Below are 19,972 nucleotides of genomic sequence, written 5' to 3' on the forward strand. Positions count from 1 at the left end.
CTTAGCATATTAAGGAATGACCAATTCAACCTAAAATCGGTCGTTGGTTATCATTTTCTCTTTAGCTATGCTCAAAAAATGGCATGTCCCTTCCACCATACTCCATAGATAAACGGGCAAAGAGCTCCCACAACCGCCGCCCCAGTCGACATTTCAATCAAACACCAAATCCACACGGTCGCATAAGCAGGTGCCTTCTTCATAACAGCATAGTACGCTTCTTCATTCGTGACCGTAATAACATGAATACCCAATAATACAGCAGTAGGCAGAAATATGATTGTTCGAATAGTGGGCGGGAATATAAGTCGGCGAAGGAATGACAAGCTCAACATATCTGCAGTAAAAGGTATAACAGGGACAGGTTGTGGTCTCAAAAAGCCCCAGGATACAGGAAGTCGAAGAGAAAAGATATGGCCGTGGAGGAAATGTATCAGGAGTGTGAGGAGTGGGAAAGTCTTCCACACTGCATCTCTGATGAGCTGTGGGATATCTGTGACTTCAGCGTATTGGTGGGCTGCCAAGTAGGCGAGGGTGAGGTGGAGTGTTGTTAGAGGTAGTGCGAGTAGGATGGTATCGATGAGGGGTGGGAGAGGTTTGTCTGTTTCTTCATTTTCATCTTCGTCTTCTTTGTTGTCGTCGCTGGATTCATCTTCATTGCTACCGTCCCCTCTACCGATGCTCTCGGTTGTGTCGCTGTGTATATCGGCGTCGGTTTCGACTAAAGCACCCGACGCGTCTACGGTGACGAATCGTGTCCCCTTAGACTTGAAAGCATTTAAATCTCCTTTGCCCTGACCTGGTACAGCTTGTGAGCCCGTCTGCTGCTGGAAAAGCGCATTCTGGCGCTCTGCAATGATATCCACGAGCTTTTTCGGTCTTTTATCCGGTGACGCCGAATCGTCGCGCGGGGGTAGGCTAAGAGGGATATCGGCAGCTGAAGTTGGGGCGTTCGTTGCAGCAGCTCGGCGCTGTTTTCGATTGCGAGGGGGATCCATGGTTTGAGTGCTGGTGGTGGACTCAGCGCCCTGAAAGGTGTCGGGGAGCGAAATTCAAGGTGGAGAAATGGGCTCGGTGATAGCTCGGGCTTAAATGGATCTTCAATGGGTATGGGGGTCTGCCACTGGATTTCCATGCAATATTCCAAGGATGCACGTATTTCAGAATTGGGTATAAGTTTCGAGATGTCTTTGAATAAAGCAGATATAATTATCTGTATTATTCCTTTTGATCCAGATGTGAGACATCTAAAACCGCACGTGATGCTTAGGCGACCTCTACTACTAGCGCCGCTTCACACATCCCCCGTTAGTACAACAATGCAGGTCCAGAGTCCTCGGGGATTTCTTTCCATGGTGGCTTATGAAAATCTTGGGTCTTTTTGAGTAATTCGGTCAATTAGTAAAACTCATTAAACTAGGTAAGATGCATCAAAGTCTGGGGATTTAGCTAGAAATATATAACCCGAGTTGTGGATGTGTATCATATGCAGTCAGCCATCGAAAGCATCAACCCTCACTTCAAGTTCTTACATAGATCCTTCAACTTAGAATTAATCCATCCATAAAAACTCACTTCTTAACAATTATGTGTCATAAGCTCAATTCGCGGCAGACAACGGGTCATTTCTCACTATGTAATCCGTAATGCTGGCAGTGCTGACCCAAACTATTTAAAGTCCAGCTACCCCGCTGGTCCCACTGATCATCTCTAAAATTCCTCAGCACTCACCCATCATGTTTCCCCCACCACCTGCAACCCTCGACTGGAAAGACATTGGCTTTAAAGTCCGTAATGGTAAGAAACTCCCACTTCCAAACCTCCCAGAAACGAGCCTAACAAATAGATCCAATCTAGTCAATGGCCATGTCGAATGCCACTTCTCCCAGTCCGGCGGAGCTAAATGGTCTGCCCCACGATTCATCGCGTCGCCATTCCTCAGCGTACACGGAATGGCCCCAGGCCTCAACTACGGCCAACAAGTCTATGAAGGATTGAAAGCCTTCCGACACGAAGGAGATAACAAGATCACGATCTTCCGCCCCAACCGAAACGCAAAGCGCATGCAACACTCCGCCGAAGTGGTTTCGATCCCGCCTGTTCCCGAAGAGCTATTCATCGAAGCAGTACACCTAGCCGTAGCTGCTAATGCGGAGTTTGTACCTCCTCACTCCTCCGGCGCAGCAATGTACATCCGACCACTACTTTTCGGATCATCTGCGCAATTGGGGCTTAGTCCCCCGGATGGATACACATTGGCAGTGTTTGTCATGCCGACGGGCGTGTATCACGGAGCTAGTGCCGTTGATGCTTTAGTTCTGGAGAACTTTGATCGATCCGCTCCGCATGGAACGGGCGACGCGAAGGTTGGAGGAAATTACGCACCAGTACTACGACATAGTGATCGGGCGCGAAGCGAAGGATACGGAATCACGCTGCATCTGGATAGTGCGACAAGGAGCGAGATTGATGAGTTTTCTACATCTGCTTTTATTGGTGTTAAGGGCAGCGGGGACGATATTACTATTGTGCAGCCTGATAGCACAAATGCCATTGACTCGGTGACAGCCGCCTCTGTCGGGGATATTGCTCGCAAGTTGGGCTACAAAGTGGAAAGACGCCAGGTTCTTTACGATGAGCTTGCTGAGTTCGACGAAGTCATTGCTGCTGGTACGGCTGCCGCGCTGGTTCCCGTGCGCAGCATTACGATGAAATCCCGAGGCGGGAACTTCAAGTATCGATCTGGCACTCAGAATGAGGGAGGCGAGGTCTGTGTGACGCTTTTGAAAAATCTACGCGGTATTCAATCAGGTGGTGTGTCTGATACATTTGGTTGGAACTTCGAGGTACAGGCTCCTCCCAAGGGGTGGATAGAGGATGCTGGCTCTGAGCAAACAGAAACGAGCGGCGCCAATGTTCCCTAAAGGTTTGGACTATTCTCTCCCTTGGGAAGATCTGTTGAAAGTTAGAAACATCCTTCTCTACTATAGAGAGGATAAGGGGGATTGTTCTCAACGAATGTTCTCCCTGCCGGAAAGGGATAGATGTGACAACATCGGAATGCGGACATTGTTGCATCGCATTTGCTTGCGGTCGCGAACCACTTTCATGTCAATATGTACATCTTTTCTACCAATCAATTGGGTTCAAATAATCAATCGATCGATTTCGAAGGTCTTTTCTTTCTCGATAAAGTGTCACTTGCTGTGACTCCCCCCCACACCCGCATTCCACATTGATCCCCATCGTAGGCCAGAACCATGGAAGCCACGATACATTGACAGCTCCAGCGTTACACCTCAATAATTATTAGGCTCAATTCGGGGATTCTGACTGTTAATTGCATAGTGAATCCTCATGCGGTCAAATTTGGGTCTCATTGTCCACTCCTTGTGGACTAGGGAGCGACGATGATTCGAGGGATAAACGCCTTGTTACCATGCCAGCACCCCCATTGTTATTGGAATGTGATCGCAAAAGCCCCTCTTCCTGGTGAAAAATCATCGTTACGTTCTCTCCGCCTGTGCCTGGGGATTTCCTTTCACCTCAATTAAACGATCGCTCTGTGGTGCAGGATGATCATCAAGCTTGACGTTTGAGAATCAAATAACCCTGACATCTATAATCAAAAGACCAAGAAATAAACAACCGACCTCGAAATCAAGATTAAAAATTCAGCTACTCATTCCTGATCATCATCGATGCGCTTCTCCAGCGCTTCTCGGCCCTCATGGGCCAGGATATTGACGGTTGCTCTCGCCGGAGCGTCTACGGTAGGCGCTATACAACTGAACGTCGAAAACGATGGTAAGTGGAGTGGACTAGAAAGACGAAAGCTACAAGATTTCTCCAATCTAACACGCTGAATACAGAATCAATCAAAAAAGCAGCCAGATTAGTAGCAAAGAACATGATGTCCTACTACACTGGAAACCGACCAGGCGACAATCCCGGAAATCTCCCAGATCCATACTACTGGTGGGAAGCAGGAGCAATGTTCAGCTCATTAATCGACTATTGGTTCTACACGGGCGACGACACATGGAACGACATCACGATGCAAGGTCTACTATGGCAAGCCGGCGAGACCGGTGCATTCATGCCAAACAACCAAAGCAAAACAGAAGGAAACGACGACCAGGCTTTCTGGGGATTCGCAGCAATGTCAGCTGCAGAGAGAAACTTTCCAAACCCCCCTTCCGATAAAATGGGATGGTTAGCAATGGCGCAGGCGGTGTTTAATACGCAAGCACCGCGTTGGGATACGTCCACTTGTAATGGAGGATTGCGATGGCAGATTTTCACCTGGAATAATGGATATACCTATAAAAACACCATTTCCACGGGAGGTTTCTTCAACTTGGCTGCGCGATTAGCGAAATATACGGGGAACACGACGTATTCGGATTGGGCTGAGAAAGCCTGGGATTGGACTGAAAGCGTCGGATTCATGACACCGGATTATCACTTTTGGGATGGAGCGAGCGATTTGGGGAACTGCACCGAGATCAACCAGATCGAATGGACATACAATAACGGCGTTTACCTCCTTGGAGCAGCCAATATGTGGAATGTGGTAAGTACCATTCATCTTCCACTTAAACAGAATGACACAATCTAACAACCAAACAGACAGAAGATCCAAAATGGAAAACGCGCACCGAAAAAATCATTCAATCGTCATCAGTTTTCTTCTCCGAAACCCCAAAGAATGTAATGGTCGAACGAGCCTGCGAGTCCGTGAACACATGCATGGTTGATCAACGATCCTTCAAAGGATACCTAGCACGCTGGATGGCAGCCACGACGCAACTGGCCCCATTCACCTTCGACGAAATCATGCCTAAGCTCAAAGCCTCTGCGTCAGCGGCTGCCAAATCCTGTAGCGGGGGACCAGAAGGTACAACCTGTGGTCTTAAATGGACAGAACAGAAATGGGATACAACGAAGGACTTTGGTCAACAGATGGCTTCTCTTGAGGTGATTCAGTCGACTCTTATTACTAAAGTTGCTGCACCTGTTACTAGCGATAATGGCGGTACTAGTCAGGGTGATCCTAGTGCGGGTGGAAAGCCCGAGACACCACCGCCTAGTTCGTTGACGTCCCCTATTACAACTGCCGATCGGGCAGGTGCCGGTATCTTGACAGCTATGATGATGGTCACGCTTGGGGGATCTGCCGGGTGGCTCGTTTGGGAGTAATGTGCGAAGTGGACAGCATACATATTTGTTGAAGCTTTATTTCGTTCTATTCTCTGGTTTTCGTTTGTTGAATTTCTCCTCTTCATATTCTTTTTCATACTTGAAGTATCTGTTTTTGGTTCACGGAGTTGATGTATTGGGCTTCATTGCGTTGGCGTCGGAGTCTTGTGAATAAATGACCACAATCAATTGTATTCGATTTCCAAATTTCGTAACATTGAATATCTGTGTTTCAATTCAGAACCTCAAAACTAGCATGTAAGAAAAAAACAACCAATAAAACGCGCAAATCCAAAAATCCGCCGGCCAATCTCGGAGAATAATGCTGACCATCCAACCATTTCCCGTCCCAAAACTAGGGACTGCGTCAGGGATGCAGTAGATGGATGACGAAAAGCGGGGTAAAGAAGCCCAGCATCGAACGCACAGGTCATCATCTAAAGATTAGATCCAAGCCATCGGGCCATGAGGCCAAAGTAAACAGACAAGGGTATCGTGGAAAGAAACACAAACCTGATTCGATATCTGCCTGCGAACCCTTTAACAATTCCATGGTTCTGGGTCAATCAGACAAAGAATAAACCCCCAGACCCCGGCCAGTGACATCAACAAATTCAATGTCGAAGCGTTAAGATCTGTTGTGGGTAATCAAAAGGGGGCGGCTTGGCTTGGGCTTCGGCCTGCGTCCGTAGTGAGACGTCACCAACGAGATTGGGGAAAGCCAACAAATGATTCAGGGTCCTTATTGCTCAGTTAGAGTCATAGACGCGAAGGATCACAGAGATCATATACTTCATGCAACAAGCAAGCTAAGTGGTCGCTATGTGATGGGTGCATGATTGATTAATTCTCCTTTGGCGGTGATGTCACTGTTTGACGTTGCTGATTTTTGGCCCCCGGGCTATGAATTGATCGGCAGCTTGCCACGCTAATTTCAGGTCAGATGGGGTTTATCGCGTCTCAAGAGTCAAGGGCCAGAACTCAGTTCCAGATGAGTATTCATATGATATTTCTCAATAGCTAGTGACTGAGTTGAGCAGAGTTGAGGGGTGCGCGATATCAGCCCCTCAGTTCCGCAGTATTGGCACAATGCCCAGTTGAGTTTGAGTATTGATTATCATGATGTATGTATTCAAATTGATTCCATCCTTTGAAGGGCCGAGCGAATAATCTAGGTCATCGCTAGCATCGTGGCCATTTCCACGTCGAAACTGGGCTGTAGCCTGCGAAGGATGAAGTCTAGCACGCTAGTATTTCGAAAACTACCACACTGTCCCGTCCGACATGCACGAGATTATATACCCCGGTTCATTCGGAGTATCTTAAGTCCACTTGCCCTAGATAACCCTGGAATGACGCAGTTTATGTACGATGGCGACGAACTGATCGGATTTGTTTGATCGACTCTCTTGAAACATGGCAACAAAGAATTGAAGTGAAACGCCGTACGATATACGATAAATAGCCTATCTCGCCACAGTTAAAGATAGTACATCTTTCCCACGCGGCACAGGATGCATAAGGTTGCATATCATCTCTAGGAATGGGTCGGAATTTAAAAAAAACACAGACACAAACCTCTGATGGAGACCATACCGCGTGGAAATCCTTTCTAGTTGCCACATGGGGTAGGGTAGCGCGCTCAAAATCTTTTATTCAATTATGTAGCTAGATCATATCAGGATCAGGATATAAATCGAATTTTTGTTCTGGTTTATTTTGGGGTCTAGACAGAGAAGCGAACGCGACTACGATTCTTAGGACGAAAATGGGATTGTTTAGTTGCTGCGTTGTTCATTATTCCAGCAAATCAGCGACCACAAAAGCCTTAAATTTTCCAACCCGTTATGCGGTAAATGCAGGACCAGATTACTGTTTCTCTCATACATTAGTGTGTGTCTAAGTGCACTATAGCGCCAGGTAGTATTGTACTCAGACATTTGGAACCTAAATGTCTTATTTACGGTAAATCTGTCGTACGGGGTGCCGAGGCAAACACATAACTAGGATGATGAAGCTAAAAGTTTTAATAGGAGAGTCTGCCTTCCCAGCTGATGTGATACTGAAATGAACTTACTGAGCCTTGGGGGCACTTACCCTTCTCAGCGATGTTTCAGAGCCACCAGTGGAGTTCAAGTTTCCAAAGTGATCGTATTAATGTCACGAATTGTAACAGATCGTAGATCACGAAAATCCTGGATGAAGAAAAGATGCCTATCTTGGAAGTGACAAGAAGCATTATAATTGGATCAGGAGCGCTAAAATACAAGTTGGGGCAGTTCTACTTCAACAGGATGAAAGTGCGATCTATTCATGGACGGGGAACTCCGCTGAGCATGCCTAACTAGGGAATTGTTTTTTGGCCCAGATCCACTTCCCGATAGCTTTTCCCCCGCGGGTGAGTGGTGGAATTTAAGGGGGTTTGAATAATGTGTGAACATTTTGAAGGGGAATTGTTTTGACTGGGCTTAAGTAGTGGCAAATCGGTGCCGTTTTAGGGGGGGCGGATGTCTATAGGGGCCAGTGGGAATGGGGGACGGTTCTTCACAGTTCGAGCGAGGCGAGAGAGTTAGATTGTGTCCACTTTCCACTTCCATAATAGTTTATACGAGGAATTCTTGAAACATGGCATTCTGATCTTTTGCCAGAAAGAATAATACTGTGGAATGGAATGCCACATGGTCCCTGGGCCCTCTTTGTGGCGCGACACAGCTTGTTCATTCCGAATGGTAAAGTTTTGAGTTGATTATTCTTGTTTAGTTTATTTTTCTTCAGTATCCATATTTCCAAATTTCATGTATTGTCTAGTTCATGCTAATTGTAATGACGACGGTTTTTAGCCAGAGATGGTATTTGTTACTGCCGATCGAGGAACGTGTAGAATTACGCTTGAACTCCCCCAAGGTTGAAGCGAAGTCCTTTCCATGCAGTAGCAATGAAAGAAGTTACGTACGGGTGGACTCCGTACTGTGCAGATAATACTCTAGATGACCTAAGGATTCTAAGTCCTTAATCTAAGTGTCACCTTTGATCTCCCCTTTAAATGGTGGCAGGATCATTACACGGGGTTAACTGGAAAGGGGAGTGTTCCTTTCGGCCCCCAACTGTGCCGTATTGCGCCTGGCGTAATGCAATATTTCGTCGGGATTGATCGTGACACAACGTAGTGGACCCACTGAGACTCTACGAGTGGCAGCTTATTTGAGTGATATCAGCCCCGGCTGCATGACTGCATAACTCGCCCCCATCTTGTTGAATTCCTAAGAAAAAACCGCTGGCTCCCGGGCGATTTAGTAACCTCCACTTTCTCTTTGTCTTTCGTAGAGACACGCCACGTTCCCTTTCCAAGACAACCATCTTCTTTGTTCCAGACATCCAGTGTGTATACAACAAAGAGCACATATTCAGTGCAGAACAAAATCCCGACACTAGGCAATATTCAGTTGATCTCCGATAGCCGCTAAGGTGGGTGCAAAGACTCCGCAATCCAACTCGAGCCAGGAGATCCGGGGAGAACCATTCGAATTAAAGAGAGAAAGCAAGACTCGAGACGTGAACCTGAACGTATCAAAGACTAATAATTCGTATTGAAGCCTGCGGGAAAAGGCCCCATGGTTAGGGAATTCGACTATATATCACAATCTGAACGACCCTCGCCTGGAGATCGTCAAAGATGGTGTCTCCAGCATCAGGACCATATATTCGACCACACTCGAGCCTGTCAGCTTCAACAAAGAAGCAAGCACAGGGGTCTCGCAAGCCGCCACCACTCAATTTACGATCCACAAAGGCATATTCGCAACAGTCAAAGATGAAAGCCGTACGAGGGAGCGTATGTTGGACCGACGAGGGTACGGAAGTGCCTTTAATGATGGATATGATCTCTAATAGGCCCGCTCCGGGCAACTCTGAAGCTAAAGCCTCCGGTATATTGGGAGCTATGCCCCATGAGTGGAGCGACAAGGGTGTCTCCATGGGCCGACCGGTGGCGGAAGCAAACGAGAGCGACATGGATCTGGGGCCTCGACCAGTATCCCCGCAGAAATCACTTCGAACCATAATTGACCTGGACTCGAACGGTTCAGATTCGGAGTCCGACATCTCTCCACTTGAAGAGGAACGACCTCCTATGAAATCAAGCAAAGTCCTCGCTCGATTTTTCCCTGAACTTCGAGGTGGCTTCGACGTCATGCCTCCCGATGGCGCTGAGAACACCCCGAAGCCAAAGAAAGGTCGCTCGCGTATCGAAAATGAAATCGAAGAGCGCGTGCACAATCTATACCACACCTCGACGGATGCTCACCCCGGTCAAAGATCAACACTCAATGATCTGGTAGACGAGTCTCACGACATAGTGTCGGATATCGAGTTTGAGCAGCGAAGCACAGCCTGGGGCGGTAGAAATGGCCATTCCGATCGAAACAGAAAGATCACGCCATCTCGCAGCGCAACCTTCGATGATACAGCGTCAATGAACTCTCGAATGACTTCAAACCGTTCTAGAGTTGGGCAGGCCCCGTCCAAGCCAACACGCTACAACTCAACTGCCTCCAAAGCTTCCAAAGCATCGACTGTCCAAGACCTCAGGTATAAGCCGCTGCCTCTTGCGCCCGTGATGGAACCCGGATCGACTGAAAGAACTTCGCGACCACCAACATCGCGTGGTCCCGCTTCAAATTGTGACGACTGCTCAACTTATCAACCCCACCATTTACCACACTCCGCTTACGCGAGCCACCACAAACAGTCCCACCGTTGCCATTCTTGTGGAAGACACGGTGAACATCGCCATCATCGCGATGGTAGCGTTCCCCGGTCGGAACATCATCGCCCCGGGTACTCACATGGCGGAAATGGGTCGACATGGAGGCACGACACTGAACAAATGGAAATCCAGTATGGAGGAGAGGATGGAAGATCTGGGCGAAGAGTTTTGGTGTTGGACGGCCCACTACAAATCAGTCGCAACCAACATGGTGACTTGGTAGCGGCGCGGCCCGCGCCCCTTCCTCCTTCCAAGAAACCATACTCCGAGTCAAGCCCTCCTCCCCACGCACCCCTGGAGTCGCTCAAGAAAGAAGCCCGACGAACAGGCAGCTCTAATTCACTTCGAGCAGATTCAGTGAAGAAGAAGGGTCACAAGTATAGCCGATCCAAGGAGTCCAATGACACAAGCAAGGACAGCAAACCCGCTAAATCCAAAGAGGAATCGAAGGGCAGTCGGTGGAGTGGTAACTCGAAATCGAACGACAGCACTTTCGGTGGCGATTTACACAAATTGAAAAAGTCATTCTCTATATCCCGACCGACGTTCCATCGAAAGCAAAATTCACGCGCGGACGAACGCCGATTCAGCCGGTTGAGCACGTTGAGTTCACGGTCGGAGACTGCGGTGGACCCACAAGACGATCTTTCCAAGCCAAACGAGGAGTCGCAACGACTGTCCCGCCATTTGTCTTTGTCGCACCCCAACCTAGAAGTAGTGCCGGGTGAGGAGGAAGGATCCAACAAGCGGGACGATCTTCTTCTTCAATTGCCTCGTCTACAAACCGACAATTTAGGCTTCAAGAACTTGCTCGACCAGTTTGGTTCCGAACAGCGATCCGCGGTGGCTCGGCCCCCACAACCCACGCAACCCGAAAAACAGGAGAAACCGGAGAAGCAGGAAAAGCAGGAGAAACAGGAGAAACAGGAAGAGACACAGGACGACACGAAAGATGCTAAAGAAGTCATCCCCGCTGGTGTTGTCCCCGAATTGCCGCCAAATGACGCTAGGATTCCTGCAAAACCACCTCATATGATGCGACAGTCTAACAGAATGCGCCAGTCCACCGCTTTCGTCTCTACAGCCAAAGCTAGTAGTGTTTATGTGCAGTCAGAGCGTATCTATGAACTTGCTGCGGAGCCAGCATCGCCGTCTCAGTCAATGGCGCCAGTGACATGGTCAATGCCAAGGTCAAAACCTCGAGCTCAGTTCAATATTCAATTCCCCGTGGATATGATTAAGGATTCTTATATCGAGTTATTGATGGAAAGAATGCCTTCACTTGACGATCTATTCAACTTCGCTCTCATCAATCGACGATTCTATCGCATTTTCAAACAGCGCGAGCTGTTGATGATCAAGAACGCGCTATTCAAAATGTCGCGACCAGCATGGGAACTACGTGAGATGAGTCCCCCCTGGACCACTGAATGGCAGCTTGTCCTGGACCCAGACTCCCAGGTACCCGAGTATACTGGAAATCTTTATCTGGACCGATACGCAAATGATATCTTCATTTTGGCTCAACTCAAGTCTATGGTTCTCATGCGCTGCGCTCCTTTCTTGCGTCGGGATACCATCCGGGGTTTGGCTGGTATGGATGATGACCGTGCTGAAGAAGTTGACAACGCTTTTTGGCGAATTTGGACCTTCTGCCGTATCTTCGGTAGCGGAAAGGGCCGTGAAAACGACATTGAGGGTCAAGTTGACTGGCTTAAGGGGGGACGCAAAGCCCGGAAAAACCAGGCCGCGTCTTCATCCATGATGACCGAGCCCTTTGGGATGAACAATGTTCTATTTGAGCCACCCGTGGGATTCGCTCGCGGAAACTGCGGAGGACTTACCCCCAGGGAGCTCTATGACATGACTGAGATCTGGAACTGTATGAATGTACTGGTCCAGCCCCTCCATGGTAAATGTATCGAGGCCCGTAAAGTCGGTATCTTCGATGGACTCGATGTGCCAGATAATGATCCTGTCCGCGAAGAAACCGTTCTTGGTAAGTAAACAAGTCTATCACTCACCATATTTGTGACTAGCTGGCTAATTTATGGAAATAACAGAAGAATGGACATATTGGGTTCTCACGCTGGGCATGTCAGCCGTTCTGGCTGTCAGCTCACTAAACCCCAGCGAAACCCCCGCAGTGGTTTTCAACAGGGCCAGGGATCTCGGGCTTACCAAGTGGGAACTAACTGAGACTCGCGTTACTCGCTCCTCATTTATGAAAGAAGCAGTCTCTCGTGTATACGAAGATCAAGAACGATCCCTCTCACTCCCTTCCGGTTCCTCTGATAGCCCATGCGAACTCCCTTCCGATGAGGTACCAACTCGCGGTGAAGAGCACGAGCGCCGACAAGCCCTTTCCATGCAGATCCGCCAGCAGCGCAGCCAGGGAGGAGAGGAACAGGGGCGCTTGGGCCCGGATAACACATTTGCATCGGAACGTCCTATGTCTACATTTAGCACAATTCTTGGGAACCTGGAGGGAATGGTCAAGGAATCTGCTCCTCCAGTACCACCTGTGCCAGGATTAAGCTCCGATCGCTCATCGACCTCCACCGAGGGACACAGTCCTATTGCACCCGGAACCCCGGAAAATGATACAGACACATCAAGTCCCAGTCACGTCCACAACCCGCACTATCTGTCATCGTCTGTACCTTCCAAACCAATCCCTACATCCGATCCATTCAACTCGCGCCCACGCAGCCCCCCTCGAAGCGTCCGCTCCCGCAGCCCTCACACTCCCCCGATGACAGCATTTGTGCCAGCACCCCTTCAGCCTCAAGTCCAAGACCCCGTCGACCGAGCCATCCTCCGAATGGTAAATGAGCTTGGTTTCAACGAAGACGACGTCAAGTGGGCGCTCAAGATCACCGACACTGGCGAAGGCATCAACGTCCAAGCTGCCGAACAATTACTTCAGGAGCAAAAGAAGAAATCCGACCGCAATCCTTTGTTTACTCGCGGAACGAAACACAATAGCGGGAAAAACCCCTTGCTCATGTCTGTCATTAAGCAGCAACAGGGTGCCCAGGACTCGGGCTGGCGTTGGGCTTAAGCATGTTCATGTTCTATAAGAACTTGCTACAACCGCTGAGACCTTGAAGTCTCACGTGTAACGAAAGTTTACCATTATTTGATATATTTCTCATGTTAACATTAGCGATATGGAGTTGACTGCAGCTCATTGCACTTCATGTTCTTTCTCTCTTTTGTTCCACCATCTATCAGAACATCCCCAATATACGAATCCAAAGACTGAGATGTCTTAATTATCTTGAATTCTTCCTAAACTTCCACTATATGTAACTTTTAGCTCCCAAATCCTCAATATACAAGTCAAATTCCTCCAATACCTCCCACAAAGGGCCCTGTCCAATCGCACCCAGTTCAATCTATGACGTAGCCCCGAAGCCCGAACAAGATATCACCTGACCTGGCTGCATACATGGCGCAAATGCCGTACCGTAAATTATTTTGCGCATCGCGACGATCGACAATCAATCTTGAATATAGGCGAAACTCCCCATTGACCCTCAGCCGGGCTACGAAACAACTGGAAGAGTCCCCAGTCCTTCACATCCACCAAATATAAAACAAAACTCCAACCAAACCAAAAACCACCCCACCCACCAAAATGTCAACACAACAACCACCCCAACAGCTCACAGCATCCCAAATCAAAGAACAAGAAATGTACGCCCAAAGAAATCGCGACTTCGAAAAATTCAAAACATACACAGCATACACCTTCCTACTCGCCACACCAGTCCTAATAGCCCTCCCACCCCGAAAACTAGACCACCTCACCGTCCTGTTGACCGGCGCATTCGCAATCTCCGCAAACCACCTAACCCGCGAAAAGACAGGAAGGAGCATAGTCGAGCGGATCGAAGCAAAAATAGCTCGTCCCTCAATGCTGAGACAATTACCTTCTGATCGGGCTGAAGAGGTTCAGGGACGGCTTCGCGCAGCGCGGGAGGCACAGTTACGGGAGGGCGGAATGCCGGCTGATGAGATTGAGAAGTGGAAAGGGTTGCAGAGGAAGCAGGAGCAGGGCGTTGTTGATAGGGTCTGGATGGGGGGTGAGGAGAAGGGGTGGATGGAGAGAAGGTTGGAGGAGGAGAAGAAGGCTCTAGAGGAGGGGAAGGGGTATGGGGATTTGATTTATGAGTATATTTGGGATGTTTGGAGTTGGGGGAAGAAGGATGAGGAAGATGATGAGTAGGTTTCCTGTGGGATGGATTTAATCTCGAGGCTACCTTTATTATGATCTGGCAGATCTATCTGGTGCTTGAGATTTTGGGAGGGAGGAGTTGTATATGTATGTATCATTATTTTCAAGTTTGTGACTGCCTGTTCTATTTACTACCATTGGCTTTATGCTCATGGGGACTTGGACAGTTCACCTGTGACTATTTTTGTTTTCTTTCTTGTACTAAAACTGTGTCGAGCTGCATTCATTGGGCGTTTTGGATATTTGTCTTGAGATGTACCATGGACTGACTACATCTTTAATTTTGGTTATACTTCTCTACTCAGCATGAACTTGAACTGTCAATACAATCTGCAATCTGAACTCTACAATGGATGTACAATTTACAATCTACTTTGACTCGAAGCTACAATGAGAATGAAGTGTTCACAAACCACTTTCCACTTCAAATTGGTCCCATGATAGGTACATGTAAAAGTTCAAAAGATAATGAGATGAAGAATGAATGAATGAATAAAGGAAAGAAAAGAAAAGAGACAAATGTGGGTAATAAATAGATGCAATCTCGAATCCACCTGATGATTTTTTTCGATTTTTTTTTTCAGGTTGTAGTCCGGATACCACAAAGCCAAGCCGACCAAAGTGCCTGGATGACCCAGATTGAGATGCGTGGTATTTGCCACTTTTTGATTTTTTCCGAAGTGTGTTTTTTTCCCCCTTCGAAGTGGAATGATTTGATGTATGTTTGACCGAAAATCGACAATCATCCTGTGAAGGACGTGGGCCGGACCACGAGACCAGACAGACAAGCCTGGCGGCCATGACTCCGTAGACAGGTCTGACGATCATGATTGTGATGATGGCACATGTGGGTATTGACAGATGTTGATATGTATTGACATGATGATGTTGACAAAGGAATGTTGATGTTGAACTCCGAGATGCGAATACGCACGCAAGTGTGTGTTGATGAGGACCATGACCATCATGATTGACCAGTTTGATGATGGATCATGATCATGACAAAAAAAAGGGAAAAAAAAAAGAGAGAACATTGTGCAGATTGTTCGCTCGCCAGGACCAAAACCCAAATCCCGTGGTTGTGATATGATCTTCATCCCCCCATTCAGGCACGGGTCCAAGGAAAACTTCCTGCGGCTTGGGATGATGAGCCAGCTAGGTAAAAACCTTGGCCAGGATGTGTTTGCTATATACAAACTGATCGACCGACTTGACATTCTGAACCGAGAACAAAGAGAACGCAACCAAGCCAAATAACATTCTGTGTTTTGAAGCCTCGGCAACCCGACCAAGTGAATGACCAAGCAGATAGACTGGAGCTCAGAGAAGATGGAGCTCAAAATTAGCTTGGTGGATGGTTCTGGCCGGGTGCCGGTGACCTCGTGTCGCCCCTCGTTGAACTGTGTCGTCCCCTTGATTGTAACGTGGGAAAATTTTTGAAGTGACAGCAAGCCGACCAAGCGAATGGCCAAGCAGATAGGCTGGAGCTCAGAGAAGATGGAGCTCAAAATTAGCTTGGTGGATGATTGTAGCCGGGTGCCGTGACCTCTTGTGGTGAATTGAAAGAGTTGAATCGAATATCAGAAGTTGGATGAACCATGTAAAGTTGGAGCTGACACCGGCACACTTGCAGTGACAAAGTGTGTTCCCTCCGATGAATCCAATGGAAGTCGATGATGGGGTAAGTGCAGCCATGTTGTATGAAAGTTGCCAAGAGCCGATTTGATCACATCCTGACCAAGGACGTGAGGCTAGCCCATCAAATGGGAATAGCGGGAAATATTGTAAGAAGCCCAGACATTGGAGTCTGAGCCATTTTCCATCACGGTGTCGCCATCTCGGTCCTGTTCATTGTTAGCTGGAGCTCATGATCATGAGGAAGGCAAAGTCAAAAGGTCAAGGAAAGGTACTCACTATGTTGGATACGGTATTTGCTCCCCACTCCGGAGGTACGGAGAGATAAACAATTGCCTGATCACCAAAGTGGTCGTTTGATAAATCATTGCCTGCGCGGTCGAAGCGACTGCTTCTCCCACGGAAACCAGCATCGACTTGGCCGTCATACTGGGAAATTTGGTATTGTCCGCCAGTAGATGGGGCGTGAGACCCAGAATATTGAAGCTGTTGAAGAGTCAGTTAAATGGACAGACGAAGATGGCATGGGCATGGAGAACTTACATTATGATGACGGTCTTGGGAAAAGTTGCCCCGTATGAAATTTGAGGGGTTTTGAGCGTTCGAACCCGGCTCATAATGTTGATTTCGCTGGGACTGGGATAAATGCGAGCTCGGGTCCTGGTTGGCACCCCGACGTGGACCATGCTGGTCAAAGTGCTGTCCAGATCGGTTTGTAGATCCAGGGTGGTCTCCCTACAAGATGATTAGTTCATGATGCTCCGAGAATGTAACAAAGTAGAAACATGTGAAGCACTTACGCCATGGCGAGAATAAGATGCATTGTAATTGTTGCTCTTTCCTCGGTACCCCCTGTTGGCAGAATAACCACTTTCCCGGTTCTGGCCTGCATTGCCCTGATGGCTCATGTTTTGATTGCCATGAGCACGATTTTGATTTTGATGATTTTGATTGTTGTGATTGTGAGAATGATAGGAGTTGTTGTTGTGAGTCTTGTTGTTAGGGTAGCGGTATGGAGCACCGTGCCGGTTGTTCTGCGATACTTGGCCATTTTTGTGGATATGATTTGGTTGAAGAAACCTGGCCTGTTGACTGAACGAAGGATCGCTGCTACCCTGATGAGGGTATCCGTTGCAATTAGACCGGTAAACCATCTTGCTTGTTGACGGATCTGGCGTTGGTTTGTAAATGTGGGTTGACCCCGATTTTCTCCTCAAGGACCTGAACAAGAGTGATCCTATTGCCGAACTGCCAATGACCAAATTTCAACTTGAGGATGTTCCCGCCTCTCTGTTTTTGAGCCCAATGAAAAAAAATGAAATCGCTTTTTGAATGAATTGAACTCGCAGAATGATTCTCTCAAGATTCAGCGACCCCCTGCAAGTTCAGCCAATACATACAGCCTAGTGATCCGAGCTCGCCTTGTAGCAGGCCCTCGAGGAGTATCGAAGCGGTTTCTTCTTGGAACAACGGCGGGTTGGTGACCACAGTGGGTTGAGGACAACAAGGCACTCAGGAAGTGTGGAGTTGAGAGAGATGATTTTCTTGTTTGTTTTTGGATAGGTATGACCTCTGGCTCAGAATTGGTAGGAGGAGGTGAGGAAGAAAGAAAAAAAAGAGAAAAAAAAAAGGGCGAAACCAGGGGGGGGGGGCTTTTCTTATATATGAAATAGCTCCGACAGCGAATTGGGAGCCGAAGCTGGATAGATGAAAAGCTGGAGGAGTTGGTATCCACGGCGCACATAAAATTGGAGAGCCGGTGGTTAGTAAATTATGGCTTCGAATGTATCTTTTTTTTAGCAAAACGACCAATCGAGATGCGGGATGCAATGTTGGGAGAGATTGCAGGCGTTTCTTGGAAAAGTATCCGGCCTAGACAGTGAGAAGTGCGGATGGTGGGGTTGTCTTCCGATACTAATGGAGTAAATGCAGTCTACCAAAGGGCAGACGGATGGAAGTTATCTGAGTCACAGTTTTAGGGGTCAATTGCTTCTCATCTACGGTAAATGGACTACGGAGTATGCTCAGCTGGGTGTATCAATGGATATTTCAGGTCCACTGGGACTAGGATGGTCAATGTAAGGTTTGAGTGCCAGAAAGTTAAAGTGTATGGGATCGCAGCTGGTTCAAAAGAGGAATATGTACTGAGTTGTACGTTGAGACTGATAGTGGTGAGAATAGAAACTGTGGATTCTAACAGCGGTGATGGACTAAACGGTTATTGGAGTAGACTGAAGGGTTTGACTCTAGTATTAGAAATAATTGGATGGTGGATAGTAATGGTAATGGTAACGGTAGTAGTAATGGATGAGCGAAAAATACAGCATGGGACAGAATGCCCTTTTCATATGCCCAGCTTCTCTCATGTTGCCTCTAACTTTCAGCTCAGAATAGCAGTATGCTGTTTCAATCCCATTGTTCACATTGTTTTAGCTATTATTACGCGGGTGAAATTCCATTGTATAGATATTATTATGCCCATGAATGCCCCATGTATAGTCTTTGTTCAAGCTATCCAAATAGCCCTAACCCGCGGGGGGGGGGGGGGGGGTATTCCTATACTGCACTAGTCCAGATTAGATTCGGGAGTGTGATATTTTTAGCACGTTTAGGATATTTTAGGTACAAAGCTTATAGACGCTTAAAATATTTTGAATTTAGCAAATGTTTGGATTACAGAGTGTGGGGAACGGAGGTATCATGGCTATTTTAAGACTGCTGCTTGAAGCTCCGGACATGGGAATTAAGTTTAGACAGCGAGATGATATTTGGGACGATACCCCGCGTTAACCAGGGCCAGGATTTTAAGTTGAGGTCCGTGGACTAATACAGGCGCGGAGCTGTGTTGATAACTTAATTAACCTTGTTGGGTAGATCCATGGATGGCTCTATGCATTTCAAGTTATAATGGGTGTCGGGTGTCATACTGGAGTTAGGGCTTGTTCCATACGGGTAAGATCATGTATACAAGAGAAGCCTGAGAATTTATTGTACATGAATTGAAGGGCAGAAGTGGAAGTTCCAGGCGATTTTCATCTTGGTATGAGAGTAACGTGTCACTGGCAGTAGACTTGTTAGGGCTTAACCATTAGAACCTGGGCTATGTATAGTATGTCCACATGTATGGGCATAATGGAGGGAGTGGGGCTTAAACGTATAGAAATGTACTGCTACAGAGACAGGCAGAAAAAAAAACGCCAGGGTACTATTTTGAATCCATGGATATTAAGGAATTCTTGACTCTCTTGATCCTGTGGCTATAGTTCTCCATTAGGGCCGTCGTCAGCGGCGCCGGTCGGGACAATAACCAGGCTTTTTGTTAGTTTATTTCTGGTTGTTTGTTTCATTGTCGTAAAGTTACAACAGTATTGCTTGGTTTTATATCTTTTTATGTGGTGACTGGTCTGTTTTGAATGTGTTCTTGTAAGAATCGGCATCACCAACTGGGCCTGCTGTGGTGCATGTTCCTTGTATAACCGTGATGGAACCCGGTTTATCTTCGTGCAGGTCAGCAAGTGTGTCTTCCGACTATAGTTGACTCGACAGATCATTGTGATAATAATTGCTGTCATCTCAAATTAAAGGATTCCAGAGGTACTTCTGATTTTATATCTGTTAAACTCTCTTTTTACCCTTTTCTCGTGTCAGAATTGACTTTTTCCTGCCTCAAATCCTGCTTGCGCGATAAGCAGTCGAGATTCCCATCGACCTGTCCTCCCCACCAATAACCGTTCATGTATCCTGCAGCTTGAACACACCCGGGATCCACTGGTGCCGTCATTGTCCCTCAGCGCGAGAACTTTTGCTACTTCGGATTCCTTCTTGGTTTTGGGTGGAGCTGTCAAGGTAGCTCGAGGCCCCTATGCGGAGTAAAAAATAGCAAGGTCCATTGCCCCTCCCTGATTCCTGGTCGCTCCTGTTCCTTTGGGTTTTCTTCTTCTTTTCTTCCCAACGTTACTTCTTCCTTCTTTCTCCCCATTGTGTCTTGGTTTTCATTTTCACTTCCCCACTGGTCTTTTTTTGCCCCCGGTCGCTCCGAATTCATTTGATCCTTTGATTTTCCGTAACCCAACGGCTGCAATTGCTGTTCTGAAGCCGATCTCTCCGCTCGGGATCCCGGGTCCACC

General features: G+C 47.5%; 6 protein-coding genes across 6 annotated transcripts; 4 read left to right on the forward strand and 2 right to left on the reverse strand.

The window, feature by feature from the left end:
• Positions 1–71: 71 nt before the first annotated feature.
• On the reverse strand, positions 72–998 carry N7478_009423 (uncharacterized protein; the record flags this gene model as incomplete). Its single annotated transcript, XM_056925637.1, has 1 exon — positions 72–998. One exon carries the CDS (start codon positions 996–998, stop codon positions 72–74), a length of 927 nt encoding a protein of 308 aa, XP_056775007.1.
• A 738-nt stretch (positions 999–1,736) lies between these two features.
• On the forward strand, positions 1,737–2,924 carry N7478_009424 (branched-chain amino acid aminotransferase; the record flags this gene model as incomplete). Its single annotated transcript, XM_056925638.1, has 1 exon — positions 1,737–2,924. The coding sequence occupies one exon, from the start codon at positions 1,737–1,739 to the stop codon at positions 2,922–2,924; it is 1,188 nt and encodes a 395-aa protein (XP_056775008.1).
• Positions 2,925–3,701: 777 nt separating this feature from the next.
• Positions 3,702–5,202, forward strand: N7478_009425 (glycoside hydrolase family 76 protein; the record flags this gene model as incomplete). The annotated part of the gene is made up of 3 exons (XM_056925639.1): positions 3,702–3,807; positions 3,873–4,576; positions 4,633–5,202. The coding sequence occupies 3 exons, from the start codon at positions 3,702–3,704 to the stop codon at positions 5,200–5,202; spliced, it is 1,380 nt and encodes a 459-aa protein (XP_056775009.1).
• Positions 5,203–8,875: 3,673 nt separating this feature from the next.
• On the forward strand, positions 8,876–13,031 carry N7478_009426 (uncharacterized protein; the record flags this gene model as incomplete). Its single annotated transcript, XM_056925640.1, has 2 exons — positions 8,876–11,966; positions 12,031–13,031. The coding sequence occupies 2 exons, from the start codon at positions 8,876–8,878 to the stop codon at positions 13,029–13,031; spliced, it is 4,092 nt and encodes a 1,363-aa protein (XP_056775010.1).
• Positions 13,032–13,610: 579 nt separating this feature from the next.
• Positions 13,611–14,201, forward strand: N7478_009427 (uncharacterized protein; the record flags this gene model as incomplete). Its single annotated transcript, XM_056925641.1, has 1 exon — positions 13,611–14,201. The coding sequence occupies one exon, from the start codon at positions 13,611–13,613 to the stop codon at positions 14,199–14,201; it is 591 nt and encodes a 196-aa protein (XP_056775011.1).
• Positions 14,202–15,961: 1,760 nt separating this feature from the next.
• On the reverse strand, positions 15,962–16,753 carry N7478_009428 (uncharacterized protein; the record flags this gene model as incomplete). Its single annotated transcript, XM_056925642.1, has 4 exons — positions 15,962–16,054; positions 16,125–16,331; positions 16,389–16,580; positions 16,646–16,753. The coding sequence occupies 4 exons, from the start codon at positions 16,751–16,753 to the stop codon at positions 15,962–15,964; spliced, it is 600 nt and encodes a 199-aa protein (XP_056775012.1).
• Positions 16,754–19,972: the final 3,219 nt, after the last annotated feature.

Source organism: Penicillium angulare (assembly GCF_028827245.1).
Source record: "Penicillium angulare strain IBT 27051 chromosome Unknown utg000007l_segment0_segment0, whole genome shotgun sequence".
NCBI lineage: Eukaryota > Fungi > Ascomycota > Eurotiomycetes > Eurotiales > Aspergillaceae > Penicillium > Penicillium angulare.